Genomic DNA, 18,795 nt, shown 5'->3' with positions numbered 1-18,795 from the left:
GGGAGGCCAAGACAGGCAGATCACTTGAGGTCAGGAGTTCCAGAGCAGTCTGGCCAACGTGGTGAAACTCCGTCTCTACTAAAAATACAAAAAACATTAGCCAGGCATGGTGGCAAATGTCTGTAGTCTTAGCTACTCAGGAGGCTGAGGTGGAAGAATTGCTTCAACCCAAGAGGCGAGGGTTGCAGTGAGCCAAGATCGCGCCAGTGCACTCCAGCCTGGGCGACAGAGCAAGACTCTGTCTCAAAAAAAAACAAAAAAAACAAAAAAACTAGGAGTCTGTGAGTCCATACCAATGATACATAGGTATATAAACGGGGGAAAGGAGGACTTGCCTTTACAGTATGATGCCAAGTGCTGGCTGGTAAATATGGAGAGAGGGCTAGAGTGGCAAAATGAAGAGTGGTTTGTTCAAGAATCATTAATGGATGCTAACTTTAGGGGAAAACTGGAGACCAAGATATTTGGATGATTTTAAAGTGTCTCCCCACAGATTGCATGCTAAATGCAAATGGGAAAGTAGTAACTAAATAGTAGAGAAACTAGGGAAAACCTTGACCAAATGATCAAAATTAGCACCACAGACAAAGGACAGATGAACATCATGGGCATCCAGAAGTGATGGTCTGAGAAGGGCACAACACCTCTTCAGTTAGTATTCTGCCCCATGTATATTTAGTCTCAGTCTAATCATGAAAAAACATCAGACCAACTCAAAATAAATAATGTTCTTTAACAGAAAGGGACTATATTCTCTAGAAATGTCAATATCATAAGAGACAAAAGTTGTAGAAATGTTCTAGATTAAGGGAGACCAAAGAGATACAACAATCAAATATCTGATTCTAGACTGGATCCTGTGTTGGAGGGGGAAGATCAATATAAAGGACATTATTGGGTCAGTTTACAAAACTGGAATTGGGAAGGTAGATTAGAAAAAAGTATTATCGATAACTGTAGTTATAAAAAAACCTGGCAGTTCTTCTCAACTTGAGTCTGCAGAAGTAAGTCCTTATGCCCTGCAGCATCTGTTATATGTGAGGGATTAGCCTCTCTCCTGTGCATCGGATACCGGCTAAGTACATCCTTGAGAGAATGGGAAAATAGTCACTCAGGTCATTTTCTGTAGGGCCAAATTCTCTCATGGAGCTGGATAACAGGCTGTAAAAGAATATCTTCATTCTTAGGAAATAGGCACTGAAGTATTTAGGAGTAAGGTATCACGACTTAGGCAATTTACTCTCAAGTTAGTTAAAAAAAAAAAAAAAACTCGCTCATATGGGGAAGCCAAAAACTTGGCTTCATGGAGGTAGAGAATAGAATGATAGATACCAGAGTCTGGGAAAGGTGTGTGGGTGGGATGGCAGAATACAAAGAGGTTGATTATATGGGTACAAACATGCAGTTGAAGAAGGAATAAGTTCTAATGTTTGATAGCAGAATAGAGTGGATGTGGTTAACAAGTGTATTGTATATTTCAAAATAGCTAGAAGAGAGGACTTTAAATGTCTCCAAAACATAGGAAGGATAAATACTTGAGGTAATGGACACCCCAGATATCCTGACTGGATCATTACACAGTTTATACATGTAACAGCATTATCACATGTACCCCATAAATGTATATAAAGATCTGTATCAATTTTTTTAAATTCTGCAAAAAAAAAAAAAAAGTAAATGATAAATAGGGAGAAATGTTAATAGGTAAATCCAGGTACATAGTATATGGATGCTTTTTGTGTTTTCTTAGTCTTGCAACATTACATTTAAAAAAAACTATCGCCTGCCAGGCCCAGTGGCTCACACCTGTAATCCCAGCACTTTGGGAGGCCGAGGCGGGCAGATCACCTGAGGTCAGGGGTTTGAGACCAGCCTGGCTAACATGGTGAAACCCTGTCTCTATTAAAAACACAAAAATTAGCCGGGCATGGTGGAAGGTGCCTGTAATCCCAGCCACTTGGGAGGCTGAGGCAAGAGAATTGCTTGAACCCAGGAGACGGAGGTTGCAGTGGGCCAAGATTGTGCCACTGCACTTCATCCTGGGCTACAGAGTGAGACTCCATCTCAAAAAAAAAAAAAAAAAAATTTATCCCCTTGTAAATTGGCATATAATGCATTTAAAATTGGTAAGATTAGGCAGAGGTTTTATCTAAGACTAAAGTTTCCTTGCCTTGCTGAGCATTCATTGTTATGGACTATAACAGTGTTATTGAATAGGAATTATGAGAGAATGTTTTTAGCCAGAAACTGATCACTTTTAAGTTACTAGATTATTCTGCTTGAGCTTGTAAGAACCTTGATGTACTCCAGTCCTTTCTGAAATAAGGCAAGATATAAATAAGAATTGTGTGAAGTGTTTAAGATGGACACTTAGAATTATTCAGAACAGAAAGAAGTTTAAAGTGTGTGGCCTAAGAAATGTAATTCAAAATGACTATTTGATTTCTCTTTTTAGGAAGAACTCTTGGATATAAAAGAACTCCCCCATTCCAAACAGAGGCCTTCATGCCTTTCTGAAAAATATGACAGGTATGTGTGTCATTCTAGTCCTTAACTACTTCTAGTCAATAACTTTTTGTTATACCAAACTTGGTAAATTAAGAATTGTATTGTTTTGAAGTTTTCTGGTAGAATTATGAAAGAGGAATTTCAAGAGGTAATAAGATGGGTTTCAACAACCTAGGAATGAAACTAAAATTAAAAAATGATCTGGCCGGGCACGGTGGCTCAAGCCTGTAATCCCAGCACTTAGGGAGGCCGAGACGGGCAGATCACGAGGTCAGGAGATTGAGACCATCCTGGCTAACACTGTGAAACCCCGTCTCTACTAAAAAATACAAAAAGCTAGCCAGGCGAGGTGGCTGGCACCTGTAGTCCCAGCTACTCAGGAGACTGAGGCAGGAGAATGGCGTAAACCCGGGAGGCGGAGCTTGCAGTGAGCTGAGATCCAGCCACTGCACTCCAGCCCGGGCGACAGAGCGAGACTCCGTCTCAAAAAAAAAAAAAAAAAAAGATCTGGTCAGCGTCACATAGTCAGAAAGCAGAATTAAGACTTGAACCCAATCGGGCGCGGTGGCTCACGCCTGTAATCCCAGCACTTTGGGAGGCCGAGGCGGGCAGATCACAAGGTCAGGAGATCAAGACCATCTGGCTAACATGGTGAAACCCTGTTTCTACTAAAAATACAAAAAATTAGCCGGGCGTGGTGGCAGGCGCCTGTAGTCCCAGCTACTTGGGAGGCTGAGGCAGGAGAATGGCATGAACCTGGGAGGCGGAGCTTACAGTGAGCTGAGATCGCACCACTGCACTCCAGCCTGGGTGATAGTGCGAGACTCCGTCTTAAAAAAAAAAAGACTTGAACAACCAGGAGTCCTCACCAGGGTCTTCTCTCTCTACCAGTGGTTTTTTGCACTGTACTTTGAGGGTACCTGCCTTGGGTATGCTGCTCAGGGGGGCTCTTAGTTCTTTTTTTGCATTCCCACAAAAAACTATTCAGCCATTCAGATTAGCTTTATTGCATCTTAGTTTCCTTTAGAAGAAGGTGGCTTTGGTTTGGGAAGACTATAGCTAAAAATGGTTTGAAAATCTCCTACAATAATCCTATATTGTACTACTTATGGCCACTTTAGTCATTTCTTTTTTTTCTTTTTTTTGAGACAGAGTCTCACTCTTTTTGCTCAGGCTGGAGTGCACTGGCGCGACCTGGGCTCACTGCAACCTCCACCTCCCAGGTTCAAGCGATTCTTCTGCCTCAGCCTCCCGAGTAGCTGGCATTACAGGCACCTGCCACCACGCCCAGCTAATGTTTTTGTATTTATAGTACCTATAGTACTATAGTGCCTATAGTCCCAGCTACTCAGGAGGCCAAAGCAGGAGGTTTGTTTGAGCCCAGGAACTTGAGGATGCAGTGAATTATGATTGCATCACTACACTCCAGCCTGAGCAACAGAGATCCTATCTCAAAAAAAAAAAAAAAGTCCTATTTAACCAGGAAATTGAACATTAATATGATGCTTTATATGTTAAAAAAAAAAAAATGTAGGCTATTATAAACCATCTACCTTGATATTTAAGAAATGATGGGCCGGGTGCCGTGGCTCACACCTATAATCCCAGCACTTTGGGCGGCCAAGGCAGGCGGCGGATCATAAGGTCAGGGGTTTGAGACCAGCCTGGCCAACATGACAAAACCCCGTCTCTACTAAAAATACAAAAATGAGCTGGGTGTGGTGACATGTGCCTGTAGTCCCAGCTACTCGGGAGGCTGAGGCAGGAGAATGGCGTGAACCCGGGAGGCAGAGCTTGCAGTGAGCCAAGATCGTGCCATTGCACTCCAGCCTGGGTGACAGAGCAAGACACCATCTCAAAGAAAAAAAAAAAAAACATTGATGCCTCAACCACATTCCCTGATGAAGGTGATACTTGAATAATGGCTATTCCAATTAGTTAGGATTTTTCTTTCTTTTTTTTTTCTTTGAGACAGAGTTTCGCTCTTGTTGCCCAGGCTAGAGTGCAATGGCACAATCTTGGCTCACCGCAGCCTCCGCCTTCCAGGTTCAAGCGATTATCCTGAGTAGTTGGGATTACAGGCACCCACCACCACACCTAGCTAATTTTTGTATTTTTAGTAGAGACGAGATTTCACCATTTTGGCCAGGCTGGTCTCGATCTGCTGACCTCAGGTGATCCACCCACCTCGGCCTCCCAAAGTGTTGGGATTAGCAGGCATGAGCCACCGCGTCTGGCCTACAAAATGTGTTTTAAAAGATTATCCGGGCATGGTGGCACTTGCCTGTAGTCATAACTGCTCAGGAGGCTGAAGTGGGAGGATCACTTGAGCCCAGAAGTTTCAGGCTGCGGTGAGGTATAATCATGCCACTTACTGCATTTCAGCCTGGGTGACAGAACTCTGAGACCCTGTCTGAAAAAAATAAAAACAAAGTTATCCTGGGCAGACAAACAGCTTTTATTTCTGAAGCAGAGACTGTGCCTGGTGATAAAAATAAAAAAGAGGAGAGAGCTTCTCATTTTGTTTCACCTCTCTGAGAACTAAAATTTGTTGGGCTCTTAAATGCTAGATAATCCTCACCACTACCCTAGAAGGTAGGTAGTATATATTTTATTGTGAGGAGTTGGAGACTGAAAAGTTAACTCACTTATTCAAGAAATGTTCATTGGTACCTGCTATGTGATAAATAAACTGTGCCAGGTTCTACAAAATATTCCATGGCTTCATGGAGCATTGGTCTATGGAAGGACACAATCAAACACTTGTAAAAATTTATCATTGCAAACATCACAGGCTGCAAAGGACAAGTGTGGAGTACATTGCTAGTGTATAGCATGACCTGGTCTGATCTGGCGGTTGGGAAGTTCTTTCTGCAGAAGATGCAGCTCAGTAACTTGTCCAGGGTGTTCCCATTAGTGGTGGCAAAACTAGAATTAGGGTCCAGATTTTTGGGCTCCAAAGTTTCTGCTCTGTGCACTGTACTACGCACCACCCCCTCATTACACAGAGAATAACAAAATAAAACCTAAACTACACATTTTAGGTCGTAAGAGCTGTCTGCCCTGCTTATGGAAAAACTAAGACTGTGCATAGAAATTCTGGAAAAATACACATCAAATGATCCAGGTACTACTTCTGGTGAGAGAGTTAAGGGATTTTTTTTTTTCTCCTTTGTGTTAATCTTCAGTAAACAACAGTTAATATTTATGGAACATCTTCTTTGTATAGTACAGGCATAGTTATTGTAATCCATGTGCACTCCAAGGTATATGGTCTGAATGTTTCAGTTGTGTACAGACCATTCGTTTTCAAGAGACTGCTGGTGTTGTGTGATCAACAACAAAGCATTACTGAATTAATAGCATGTTTTGGTTTTCGTATTAAAAGAGGTAACAATTCTGCAGGCATTCATGAAGTTTTCTATTGGAAATGGGTTTCCGGATGGGCGTAGTGTCTCACATCTGTAATTCCAGCACTTTGGGAAGCCAAGGCAGGCAGATTACTTGAGGTTAGGAGTTAGAGACCTGGCCTGGCCAACTGGTAAAACCCCGTCTCTACCAAAAATACAAAAATTAGCAAGACGTGGTGGTGGGCACTTGTAATCCCAGCTACTGGTGAGGCTGAGGCAGAAGAATCACTTGAACCTGGGAGGCAGAGGGTGCAGTGTCATGCCACTGCACTCTATCCTGGGTGACAGAGCGAGACCCTGTCTCAAAAAAAGAGAAATGGATTTCCATAACTTAATAGCTGAGGAGGTTTAGAAATCAGACTGCTTATAGGGTTCATGGGCGCAAGTGCTAACATTTGTATTTTCTGACCTGTAGTGATGGCGTCTGGGACCCTGAGAAGTGGCATGCCTCTCTCTACCCAGCTTCAGGGCGAAGCTCACCAGTGGAAAGTCTGAAGAAAGAGTTGGATACAGACCGGCCTTCCCTGGTGCGCAGGATAGTAGGTGAGCACACAGTCACTCAAAAGTGGGGTTGGTGATTTTAGGGACATGCTTTTGGCTGCTGGTTTCATTCTCAGCTCTGAGAATTGTATGCTTTGAGGGGAAATGTCATTATCAGGAAACTGATTTATCAGTTGGATTTTTCCTAATCAGCAGGGTAAAGTCATAGTCTACGTTGTCACAGCTATTACATAGCTGTCTTCTTATAGAAGACTGTTAGGCTGTGTGCTTCTGAATTAAAAGTACTGATTATCTTTCATTGGCATGGATAACTGAGTTAGATGCGGTGGGTAGCATAAAGCTGTGCTGGAAATCTCATTATGCTTTCTCTCATACGTGAGACCAGTCCTCGGGGGGTATGAATTAGTTCTGGCAATTATTTTTTATTTTTTATTTTTTTTGAGATGGAGTCTTGCTCTGTCACCCAGGCTGCAACCTCTGCCTCCTGGGTTCAAGCAGTTCTCTGCCTCAGCCACCCAAGTAGCTGGGATTACAGGTGCCTGCCACCATGCCCGGCTAATTTTTGTATATTTAGTAGAGATGGGGTTTCACCATCATGGCCAGGCTGATCTTGAACTCCTAACCTCATGATTCCCCCGCCTCGGCCTCCCAAAGTGCTGGGATTACAGGCATGAGCCACCGCGCTGGGCCTAGTTCTGGCAATTCTTAATTCATGATGGACTGTGATCTGAATACAAGGCTTCAATATGGTTTGAGACTGAAGTTAAGTCTGATCTTCCAACTTTTCTAGTTTAAAGTTTACCCCTTCAAACTAGAAACGTTGTTTAAGGGTGAAATGGAGACCAGGTAATATAAAAGCAGTCAAGGAAGTTGTTGCAAGAAATCTTTTTGAGATAAGAGGACGACCCATCATAAAAACTTGGAACTAAATGAAAAAGATAGTCCAGCTCTAGTTTAAGCTATAAGACCCTTCTACACAGTCTGTCAGTCCACTCAGCACAGTAATGTCTCTCAAATAATTTATCCTAGCAGAATCATTAAAGATATGCAGAGACTTTATTACAGTGATGAAAACTGAGAAGGAACCTAAGTATCCAACAGTAGAAATGGGTCATGTAAACTTCGGTATATCCATATATAGGAATATTACATTGCATTGTCCTGTAAAACCATGTTGCAGATGTGTTTATTGGCAAATAATGTTCATGACGTACTGACTTATAGAAAACTGTCCATATTGTATCCTGTGTTTGGAAAAAACTGAGACTGTGCACAGAAATTCTGTAAAGCATGCAACAGAACATTCTAGGAGCTGTTCGTGATAACAGAATTAAAGCAGATTTTTCTCACTTGGACTAATCTTCAGTTTCCTGGTTTTTCTAGGAAGACATTTTTTGTGTGGTGACTTGTTTGTTCTTCCTACACCAATAAATTTATTGAGATAGAATTTACAGATAGCCTGCACAAAAATATACCATTTGATGTCTTGACATGTGTATCTATCTGTGAAACCATTACCAAGATCAACATAAGCATTTTTATCACCCCCAAACGTTCCCTAGTATTCCTATGTGTCCTCCGTTTAGCTGCGCACCCGCCCCCAACACTTCCCCCTTCCCAAGCAAGCGCTGTAAACTTTCTTTTTTTTTTTTGAGAGAGTCTCCCGCTGTCGCCCAGGCTGGAGTACAGTGGTGTGATCTCTGCTTACTGCAACCTCTGCCTCCCAGGTTAAAGCGATTGTCTTGCCTCACCTTCCTGAGTAGATGGGATTACACATGCACGTTCCACCACGCCCAGCCCACTCCACCCGCCCCCACTGGGATGGAGTCTTGCTCTGTCACCCAGGCTGGAGTACAGTGGAGCAATCTCGGCTCACTGCAACCTCTGCCTCCTGGGTTCAAGTGATTCTGGAGCCTCAGCCTCCCAAGTAGCTGGGATTATAGGCATGCACCACCATGCCTGGCTAATTTTTGTATTTTTAGTAGAGACAGGATTTCACCACGTTGGCCAGCCTGGTCTTGAACTCCTGACCTCAAGTGATCCACCCACCTTGGCCTCCCAAAGTGCTGGGATCACAGGCATGAGTCACTGTGCCTGGCCCCAATTTTTGTATTTTTAGTAGAGACAAGGTTTCACCTTGTTGGCCAGGCTGGTGTCGAACTCCCAACCTCAGGTGATCCACTTGTCTTGACCTCCCAAAGTGTTGGGATTATAGACGTGAGCCATAGTGCCCAGCCTGATCTGCTTTCTATGTCTGCTTTGTTCCTGTAGATTAGTTTACATTTCCTAGAATTTTATATAAATGTAGTTACTATAGTACGTACTCCTTGTGTAGCTTTTTTCACTAAGAATAATTAAGATTCATCCATGTTGTTGAGTGTCTAGTTTATTTTCATTGCTTAATAGTATTCCATTGTATGGATTTAGCAGTTGGTCTGTTTATCTGTTGATATACATTTGGGTTGTTTCCAGTTTTTGACTGTTATAACCAAAGCTGCTATGAACATTCACGTACGAGACTCTGGACATATGCTTTCTTTTCTCTTGGGTAAAAAACTAGGATTAAAATGGTTGGGTTGTGTAGTAGGTGTATGTTTAACCTTCTGGGAAATTGCCAAACTTTTCCAAAGTAGTGGTACCACTTGACGTTTCCACCAGTGGTGTATGAGAGTTCCACTTGCTCCACATCCTCGTCAGCACTTGGAATGGTCAGTCTTTTAAATTTTAGCCATTCTAATAGGCGTGTAGTGGTATCACATGGTTTAATTTGCATTTCCCTAATGACTAATTATGTTGAATATCTTTTCATATGCTTATTTGCCTTCCACATAACCTCTTTGGTGAAGGGTCTGTTCAAACCATTTGTCTGTTTTTTAATTGGGTTGGGGTTTTTTTTCTTTTTTTTGAGATGTAGTCTGGCTCTTGGTACCCAGGCTACAGTGCAGTGGCGCAATCTCGGCTCACTGCAACCTCCACCTCCCGGGTTTAAGTGATTCTCCTGCCTCAGCCTCCCAAGTAGCTGGGATTACAGGTGCCTGCCACCACGCCTGGCTAATTTTGTATTTTTAGGAGAGATGGGGTTTCACCATGTTGTTCAGGCTAGTCTCGAACTCCTAACCTCAGGTGATCCACCCACCTCAGCCTCCCAAAGTGCTGGGATTACAGGCATGAGCCACTGGGTTGTTTTTTTAATTAAGAGGTTTTATGTGTTCTGAATTTAAGTCCTTTATCAGAAAAATGCTTTGAAATATTTTGTCCCAGTCTGTGGCTTGTCTTTGCATTCTCTAAACAGTGTCTTTCAGAGAGTAGAAATTTTTAAATTTTGATCAAGCCCAGTTTATCAGTGTTTTTTAAATGGATCATGCTTTTGGTGTCATGCCTAAGGAAACTTTGCCTAACCCAGTGCCACAAGGATTTCCTCCTATATTTTGTTCTAGGAATTTTTAGTTTTAGGTTTTACATTTAGATCTGTGATCCATTTTGAATTAGTTTTTGTATATATCTGGTACCAAATATAGATTTTTTTTTTTTTTTTTTTGGGACAGAGTCTCACTCTGTCGCCCAGGCTAGAGTACAGCACGGTGACCTCTGCTCACTGTAACCTCTGCCTCTGGGTTCAAGCAATTCTCCTGCCTCAGCCTCCCAAGTAGCCAGGATTATAGGCACCTGCCACAATACCCAGCTAATTTTTGTAGTTTTAGTAGAGATGGGGTTGCACCATCTTGGCCAGGCTGGTCTTGAACTCCTGACCTCGTGATCCCTCTGCCTTGACCTCCCAAAGTGCTGGATTATAGGCATGAGCCACCATGCCCAGCCCCAAATATAGATTTAAGTTCATTTCTTTGTCTGTGAATATCTAACCATTCAACACTATTTTGCTGAAGGGACACTTTTTTTTTTTTTTTTTTTTTTTTGAGACGGAGTCTGGCTCTGTCGCCCAGGCTGGAGTGCAGTGGCCGGATCTCAGCTCACTGCAAGCTCCGCCTCCCGGGTTCACGCCATTCTCCTGCCTCAGCCTCCCGAGTAGCTGGGACTACAGGCGCCCGCCACCTCGCCTGGCTAGTTTTTTGTATTTTTTAGTAGAGACGGGGTTTCACCGTGTTAGCCAGGATGGTCTCGATCTCCTGACCTCGTGATCCACCCGTCTCGGCCTCCCAAAGTGCTGGGATTACAGGCTTGAGCCACCGCGCCCGGCCTGAAGGGACACTTTTTAAGCAGTTATTTTTTCAAATACTGACACCTACTGTAGTTTATTAGTTGATAAAACATTTGCTAATAATTCTTAGATAAGGATTTGGTCAAAATAAAGGCACTGCAGAGACTAATCATGGAAAATCATATATTGTGAAGTACTTCTATTGCTGCAAAGAGAAAGGCCAGTGTCTCAGCCTTATTTAAATACATAATGCACATGTTACCCTGAATCTGTTGATAGCCCAATTTTACTGGTGATGTCTTCCAACCATCCCTTTCCTCCCATTAGTCGTGGACATACTATCTAAAAAAGAAGAGAACACCCTTGTTGGTTTGTTTAACTTTCTCTTTCCCACATCCTTCCAGATCCACGAGAGCGTGTGAAAGAAGATGACTTAGATGTTGTTCTCAGCCCTCAGAGACGGAGCTTTGGAGGGGGCTGCCACGTGACAGCTGCTGTTAGCTCCCGGCGCTCAGGAAGTCCATTAGAGAAAGATAGTGATGGGCTTCGTCTGCTTGGTGGACGTAGGATTGGCAGTGGGAGGATAATCTCTGCCCGGACTTTTGAGAAGGATCACCGTCTTAGCGATAAGGACCTGCGAGACTTGAGAGACAGAGACCGAGAGAGGGACTTCAAGGACAAGCGTTTCAGGGTTTGTCTCTTCTTCTTTTTTTTTTTTTTTCCAATTGAGACAGAGTTTCGCTCTTGTTACCCAGGCTGGAGTGCAATGGTGTGATCTCGGCTCGCCGCTGTCTCAGCCCCCCGAGTAGCTGGGATTACTGGCATGCACCACCACACTCGGCTAATTTTTTTTTCTTTTTGAGACAGCGTCTCGCTCTGTCGCCCAGGCTGGAGTGCAGTGCCCAGATCTCAGCTCACTGCAAGCTCCGCCTCCCGGGTTTACGCCATTCTCCTGCCTCAGCCTCCCGAGTAGCTGGGACTACAGGCGCCCGCCACCTCGCCCGGCTAGTTTTTTGTATTTTTTAGTAGAGACGGGGTTTCACCGTGTTAGCCAGGATGGTCTCGATCTGACCTCGTGATCCAACCGTCTCGGCCTCCCAAAGTGCTGGGATTACAGGCTTGAGCCACCGCGCCCGGCCTAATTTTTTATATTTTTAGTAGAGACGGAGTTTCTCCATATTGGTCAGGCTGGTCTCAAACTCCCAACCTTAGGTGATGTGCCTGCCTCGGCCTCCCAAAGTGCTGGGATTGTAGGCGTGAGCCACCACACCCCACCTGGGTTTGTCTTCTAGATTCTTCAGTAGTTCATGTGCTTGGGGACTTGGCATTCACTTCATTTATACCAGGTTACTTTGAGAACAGGCATGAACACAGCCTGCTCTTAAACCAGTCAGGGAAGAAGGGCTGGGGATGGTGAAGGGCCTAAGGTATACAGCATCATATCTTCCTTTCACTATTGAACTTTACAATGAAGAACTTGACTCTTAAGTAGAAATGCCTTGACTAGAAATTTTTTAATCTTGATTTATGTACTTTTCCAGAGAGAGTTTGGAGATAGTAAGCGTGTCTTTGGTGAGCGTAGAAGAAATGATTCTTATACAGAAGAAGAACCAGAGTGGTTCTCAGCTGGACCCACAAGTCAGTCTGAGACCATCGAACTGACTGGCTTCGATGATAAGATACTAGAAGAAGATCACAAAGGGAGAAAAAGAACAAGGCGACGGACAGCCTCTGTGAAGGAAGGTCAGTTCAAACTTTGGGAGGGAAGTTTGCTGTTTTAAAATGAGATGTAGGCCAGGCGTGGTGGCTCACACCTGTAATCCCGACACTTTGGGAGGCCGAGGCAGGCGGATCACCTGAGGTCAGGAGTTTGAGACCAGCCTGGCCAACATGGTGAAACCCCGTCTCCACTAAAAATACAAAAATTAGCGGGGTGTGGTTGCGGGCGCCTGTAGTCCAGCTACTCAGGAGATTGAGGCACAAGAATTGCTTGAAACTGGGAGGTGGAGGTTGCAGTGAGCTATCACACCACTGCACTCCAGCCTGGGTGACAGAGCAAGACTCTGTCTCAAAAATAAATAAAATAGAGATGTGATTATCACTGGCTAATTGTACACTTAGGAATGGGCACCAGATGTATAGGAAATGGCAAGTTTTTCATGATGCATCCTGATCTTGAAACTTTCTCCTTGATTCAAGCAATTCTCCCCTGCCTCAGCCTCCGGAGTAGCTGGGATTACAGGTGCCCGCCATGACGCCCCAGTAATTTTTTCAGTTTTTAGTAGACATGGAGTTTCACCGTGTTGGCCAGGCTGGTCTCGAACTCCTGACCTCAGGTGATCGACTCACCTCAGCATCCCAAAGTGCTGGGATTATAGGCGTGAGCCACCATGCCCGGCCCCTGAAACTGCTTCTAAAGTGAGAATTCACTAAGTGTAGATTGTACTATTTACCTAACTTGTTCTGCCTGCCACACTAAACAGAAAAGTCTCAAGTTATCCTGTAAGAGCACTGTGTACATGAAAGAGTTCCCCAGAAATAAGAAATGTGGTAGAAATAATGAGAGGTCTCATTTATTGGGCAATTAGGTCCTAAACACAGTGCTGAGTGTGTTTTGTCCATGTAATCCTTTGTCTCTTAATGACCTTGTGTAGTGTAGATACATTTTGTTGTTGTTGTTGTTGTTGTTTTGTTTGTTTGAGATGGAGTCTTGCTCTGTCCCCCAGGCTGGAGTGCAGTGGTGCCATCTCGGCTCACTGCAACCTCCGCCTCACGGGTTCACGCCATTCTCCTGCCTCAGCCTCCTGAGTAGCTGGGACTACAGGCGCCCGCCACCGCACCTGGCTAATTTTTTGTATTTTTAGTAGAGACGAGGTTTCACCAAGGTCTCGATCTCCTGACCTTGTGATCCGCCCGCCTCAGCCTCCCAAAGTGCTGGGATAACAGGCGTGAGCCACTGCGCCTGACCAGTGTAGGTACTTTTTTTTTTTTTTTTTTTTTGTAGGTACTTTTTTATGCCCATTTCATAGATGAGCAAATGGAGGCTCAGAGGGCTTAAGTAACTTAAAGACACCTAAGGTAGTCACCATGGAAATAAGTAGTGAAGTTAAGAGTAGAGCAAGATGCTTCGGGCCATCAGAACCTGCCTTCTTCATCATGGTATTAGGCCTTCTCAGGTCAGTTGTTTGTGATTTGCCTTCTCTCAAACTTAGTTTCAGGCCGAGCACGGTGGCTCATGCCTATAATCCCAGCACTTTGGGAGGCCAAGGCAGGTGGATCGTTTGAGGTCAGGAGTTTGAGACCAGTCTGGCCAACATGGTGAAACCCTGTCTCTACTGAAAATACAAAAACTAGCTGGGTGTGGTGGCGCCTGCCTGTACTCCCAGCTACTGGAGAGGCTGAGGCAGGAGAATTGCTTGAATCCAGGAGAGAGGTTGCAGCGAGATTGTGCCACTGCACTCCAGCCTGGGAGACAGAGTTGAGGCTGTCTCCAAAAAAAACAAAAACTTAGTTTCCTCAGCTGTAAGATGGGGTCAGATATCTCCCTTGGCAAATTGAAGGAGCCAGAGCTAATGTGTGTGAAGTATCTGCTGCAGAGTGGGAGCCCATTGTTCTGCAGACAGTCATTTTTTAGGGCAGTGGCCTGGCTCTGAGGTGGCCAGTCCCAGACTGGTGGTCTTGGGAAGGAGGCAGCGAAGAGCCAGGTGGGGACTAACCTGGGTTAAAGTACTGGGGCTGCTGCTTAGAAAAGGGTAATTTTTGACAAAATTTTGACAGCTGGGCTTATTTCTTTGTAAAGCGAAGAACAATGCCTATCATAACTTAAGGGTTACTTTTAGCATTGAAGAACACATGTACCTATCAGAACTCGGCCTTCAAGAAGGCACTTAGTAAATTCTAGCTGCTTCAAGCTTTCAGGGTTAGTTGAAAGCCTTTTGGCAGATACTAGGCAACCAAAGGGGAAAGCTTTTTTTTTTTTTTTGAGACTGAGTCTTGCTCTGTCGCCCAGGCTGGAGTGCAGTGGCGCGATGTCTGCTCACTGCAAGCTCCACCTCCCGGGTTCACACCATTCTCCTGCCTCAGCCTCCCAAGTAGCTGGGACTACAGGCGCCAGCCACCATGCCTGGCTTTTTTTGTATTTTTAGTAGAGATGGGGTTTCACCGTCTTAGCCAGGATGGTCTCGATCTCCTGACCTTGTGATCTGCCTGCCTTGGCCTCCTAAAGTGCTGGGATTACAAGCATGAGCCACTGCGCCTGTCCTCTATTTTTTTTTTTTTTTTTTTTGAGATGGAGTCTCACTGTGTTGCCCAGGCTGGAGTGCAGTGGCCTGATCTCTGCTCACTGCAACCTCCGCCTCCTGGGTTCAAGTGATTCTCCTGCCTCAGCCTCCTGAGTGGCTGGGATTACAGGTGTGCGCCACCACGCCCAGCTAATTTTTTGTATTTTTAGTAGAGATGGGGTTTCACTGTGTTAGCCAGGATGGTCTTGATCTCCTGACCTCATGATCCGCCTGCCTCAGCCTCCCAGAGTGCTGGGATTACAGGCGTGAACCACTGCACCTGGCCTGGGAAAGCTATTTTAATAAATAAGGGAGAAGTCAATGCCACCTAACATTTTGATGAAGACAAATATAAGCAGAAATAAGCTGATGGCATTTATTTAGAAGGAGAAAGAAATGGAGAATCACAATACTCATCTTCTTTTATAGTCTTGAAAATGTAATGCATATTACCATTATTTTTGTGCTATCACACATTCTTCTCCCTGGATAATGTAAGAAATTGATAGTTAACTTGGAAGACTTTGCTATTAAATTGGCTTTGAGATATGTCTTTGTCTCATTCTTAATTAAAGCAGCACCCAATAAAGCACCTCTTTAACGATAAAGATCAGGCTTCTGGTGAGAAAAAATTGTTTTTCTTAAGTGAGGTGAAATCTGAATTTCAACCATTCTTGTATCAAGTGCAGGAGCCAGAAGGAATGAGACAGATTGGTAGTGGCACCTCCTTATTTTACAGATGCAGAGAGAGATTGAGACCCGGAGAGAAGGGATGGATTTCATGGCAGAGCCTGGAGTAGAATCCAGGGGTCTTCGTTCATCCCATTAGATAACTACAGAATGTCTCTAGGTTGCCCTTGCTATGTATTTAAAATAAATTAAAACAAATAAAAACATTAAAAACTAAGATGTCAGATGCCTTAAATGTTAGCATCTAGCAGTTTCACTTTATCTCCCCATCCTAAAATCAACTGAACATTATAGAGTATACTTGGCACTATAGAGTAAGACAAAGCTGGTTAGACCAGGTTACCTACCCTCAGAGAGTTTAGCCTCACAGAGAGTTACTGTTATACAGTGTGATAAGTACTCAGAGATGACACAAGGATTATAGAGAAGGTAGCAATTAATTTTACTGGGTAGGGCAAAAATGGGTAGGCAGGGCAGGCTTCCCAGAGAAGGTCACATTTGAATTTCGCCTTGAAAGATGAGCTACAACAACCAACTGTAGGCAAGTGAAAATTACCCTTAGGCCAAGTTTCTCATAAATACTTTAGGTTGCTGAGCCCTGACTGAAAGTGGTGCTACAGGTGCATGGGCAAAAGCAGAGCTAAATTAATTTGGTTCCATTTTTAAGCAATAAGAGACTTGCAAAGACTATCCTTTAAAAAAAAAAATTATCACTAGAAAAAGAACTGGGTACGCTGCTGGACACGGTGGCTCACTACTATAATCCTAGCACTTTGGGAGGCCAAGGCAGGAGGATCACTTGAGGTCAGGAGTTCAAGTCCAGGCTGTGCAGTTTAGCGAGACTCAGTCTCTACAAAGAATTAAAAAATTAGCCAGACATGGTGGTGTGCACCTGTGGTCCCAGCTACTCTGGAGGCTAAGGCAGGAGGATCACCTGAGCCCAGGAGGTAGAGGCTACAGTGAGCTGTGATCGTGCCACTACTCTCCAGCTTGTGCAACAGAGCAAGACCCCATCTCAAAAAAAAAAAAAAAAAAAAACCCTCCACTATAGAAAATACGAAGTTCTGAGGAAGGGAACCATAATCCTCCCCCCATTCTATTGGTGGTCTGGCTTTATTAAGGCTTTTTTCCTCTTCTACCTCCCATAGAAGGGGGACTGTTTTATTCTTGCAACTACAGTACCTGCACAAGAAGTCTGCTTTTAAAGTCATCTGTGGCTCTTCTACATGTATATTGATGGCTGAAACCACAGAGCGACACTGGAGTTTACTTATCGGATGGTTTTTGTCCTGGTTTTGCTTTCAGGTATAGTAGAGTGCAATGGAGGAGTGGCCGAAGAGGATGAAGTGGAGGTCATCCTTGCACAGGAGCCTGCGGCTGATCAGGAAGTACCAAGGGATGCCATCTTGCCTGAGCAGTCCCCAGGAGAATTTGACTTTAATGAGTTCTTTAACCTTGATAAGGTGCCATGCTTGGCTTCGGTGAGTGTAGCAGCACACTTAAAAATGTGTGGTTAAATTTGACCTGAGTATTTAAGATATCTTTTTGAAAGTGTTGTTTTGCTAGATGCTTTTGGGGTTTTTGGCTTTTATTCTTACATATTTAAATTTTTGTTGGCTTTGTTTTGAGAAGCTTAATGGATAATAAGAGATTTTTTTTTTTTTGAGACAGAGTCTCGCTCTGTCGCCCAGGCTGGAGTGCAGTGGTCGGATCTCAGCTCACTGCAAGCTCCGCCTCCCGGGTTTATGCCATTCTCCTGCCTCAGCCTCCTGAATAGCTGGGACTACAGGCGCCCGCCACCTCACCTGGCTAGTTTTTTGTATTTCTTAATTGAGACGGGGTTTCACCATGTTAGCCAGGATGGTCTCGATCTCCTGACCTCGTGATCCGCCCGTCTCGCCTCCCAAAGTGCTGGGATTACAGACTTGAGCCACCGCGCCCCGCCATAATGAGATTTTTGTGCCAGTTAACTCTTTTTTAAGCCAGTGGTGTTAGACTAAAAATTCCTTTTTTTTTTTTTTTTTTTTTTTGAGACTGAATCTCTTTCACCCAGGCTGAAGTGCAATGGCGTGATCTTGGCTCATTGCTACCTCTGTCTCCCGGGTTCAAGTGATTCTCCTGCCTCAGCCTCCCGAGTAGCTGGGATCACAGATGCGTGCCACCACGCCTGGCTAATTTTTGTATTTTTAGTAGAGACGAGGTTTCACTATGTTGGCCAGGCGGGTCTTGAACTCCTGACCTTGTGATACACCTGCCTCAGCCTCCCAAAGTGCTGGCATTACAGGTGTGAGCCACTACACCCGCTGTGAAGGTGGCTTTTTATAACTGATGATTGTTGTCACACTGATCTACATTCCTTGGAGGAGGCTGCCTCTTTGATACTTTTGGGATGTGATGGTTCCAAAAACCTTTAATGAAAAGGAACTTGTAATACTTTCAGTATTGCTGTTAAACTCTTGAGGTTCAGTCTTTCTGGACTTTAAAAGTAGTAGTAAGCTCTCCCTGAATCTTTTGCTACCCACCCTTGCTCCTGCCCCATCAGCATTTATGGATTAGTACCTACTCCTTAATCATAACTGCTCCTCTTATTTGATTATTGTATGAGCGGACAAAGCTGGGCACAACAAAGCAGGCAACATTGGCCTATCTCCATTGTCACTGCCTGCTCCCCTACACCCAGAAGATTGCCACCAAGAATAAGTGAGCAGGCACTGTGTAGTACTGATAGGTACAGGGCCACAGATGTGTTCTTAGGCAGTCTTCTTAAATTTTTCTATGATGAGGTGCCAGGCTTTATTTCCATTCCATTGAAGAACAATATTTTAGTATAAAGTACAAATGTCATGGCAATGCCAAATTGGTATAAAAGTTTCTTTTCTTTTTTTGGAGATGGAGTCTTGCTCTGTCACCTAGGCTGGAGTACAGTGGTGCAATCTTGGCTCACTGCAACCTCTGCCTCGCAGGTTCAAGCAATTCTGCCTCAGCCTCCCAAGTAACTGGGACTACAGGCACACGCCACCATGCCCAGCTAATTTTTTGTTTTTCAGTAGAGATAGGGTTTCACCGTGTTGCCCAGGCTGGTCTCAAACTCCTGAGTTCAGGCAATCCACCTGCCCTGCCCTCCCAAAGTGCTAGGATTACAGGCATGAGCCACCACACCCAGCCTTTTTTTTTTTTTTTTTTTGGAGAAAAAGCCTCACTCTGTCGCCCACACCGCAGTGCGGTGGCGCAATCTCAGCTCACTCTGCTT

General features: G+C 44.2%; 1 protein-coding gene across 8 annotated transcripts in view; it reads left to right on the top strand.

Moving 5' to 3' along the window:
• The window catches only part of EIF4ENIF1 (eukaryotic translation initiation factor 4E nuclear import factor 1), a 58,905-nt gene that overhangs the window by 17,355 nt on the left and 22,755 nt on the right, over positions 1–18,795 (top strand). For all 8 annotated transcript variants that reach the window (XM_030914640.1, XM_010360684.2, XM_030914642.1 and 5 more), the window contains exons 3-7: positions 2,456–2,529; positions 6,334–6,461; positions 10,980–11,266; positions 12,117–12,318; positions 16,851–17,026. In XM_030914640.1, the coding sequence (XP_030770500.1) occupies positions 2,456–2,529; positions 6,334–6,461; positions 10,980–11,266; positions 12,117–12,318; positions 16,851–17,026 (867 nt within the window). The remainder of the gene's footprint in view (positions 1–2,455; positions 2,530–6,333; positions 6,462–10,979; positions 11,267–12,116; positions 12,319–16,850; positions 17,027–18,795) is intronic.

Source organism: Rhinopithecus roxellana, chromosome 13, assembly GCF_007565055.1.
Source record: "Rhinopithecus roxellana isolate Shanxi Qingling chromosome 13, ASM756505v1, whole genome shotgun sequence".
Taxonomy (NCBI): Eukaryota; Metazoa; Chordata; class Mammalia; order Primates; family Cercopithecidae; genus Rhinopithecus; species Rhinopithecus roxellana.
The sequence above is the reverse complement of the archived record's forward strand: the minus strand, read 5'-3'. Positions and strand labels throughout refer to the sequence as shown.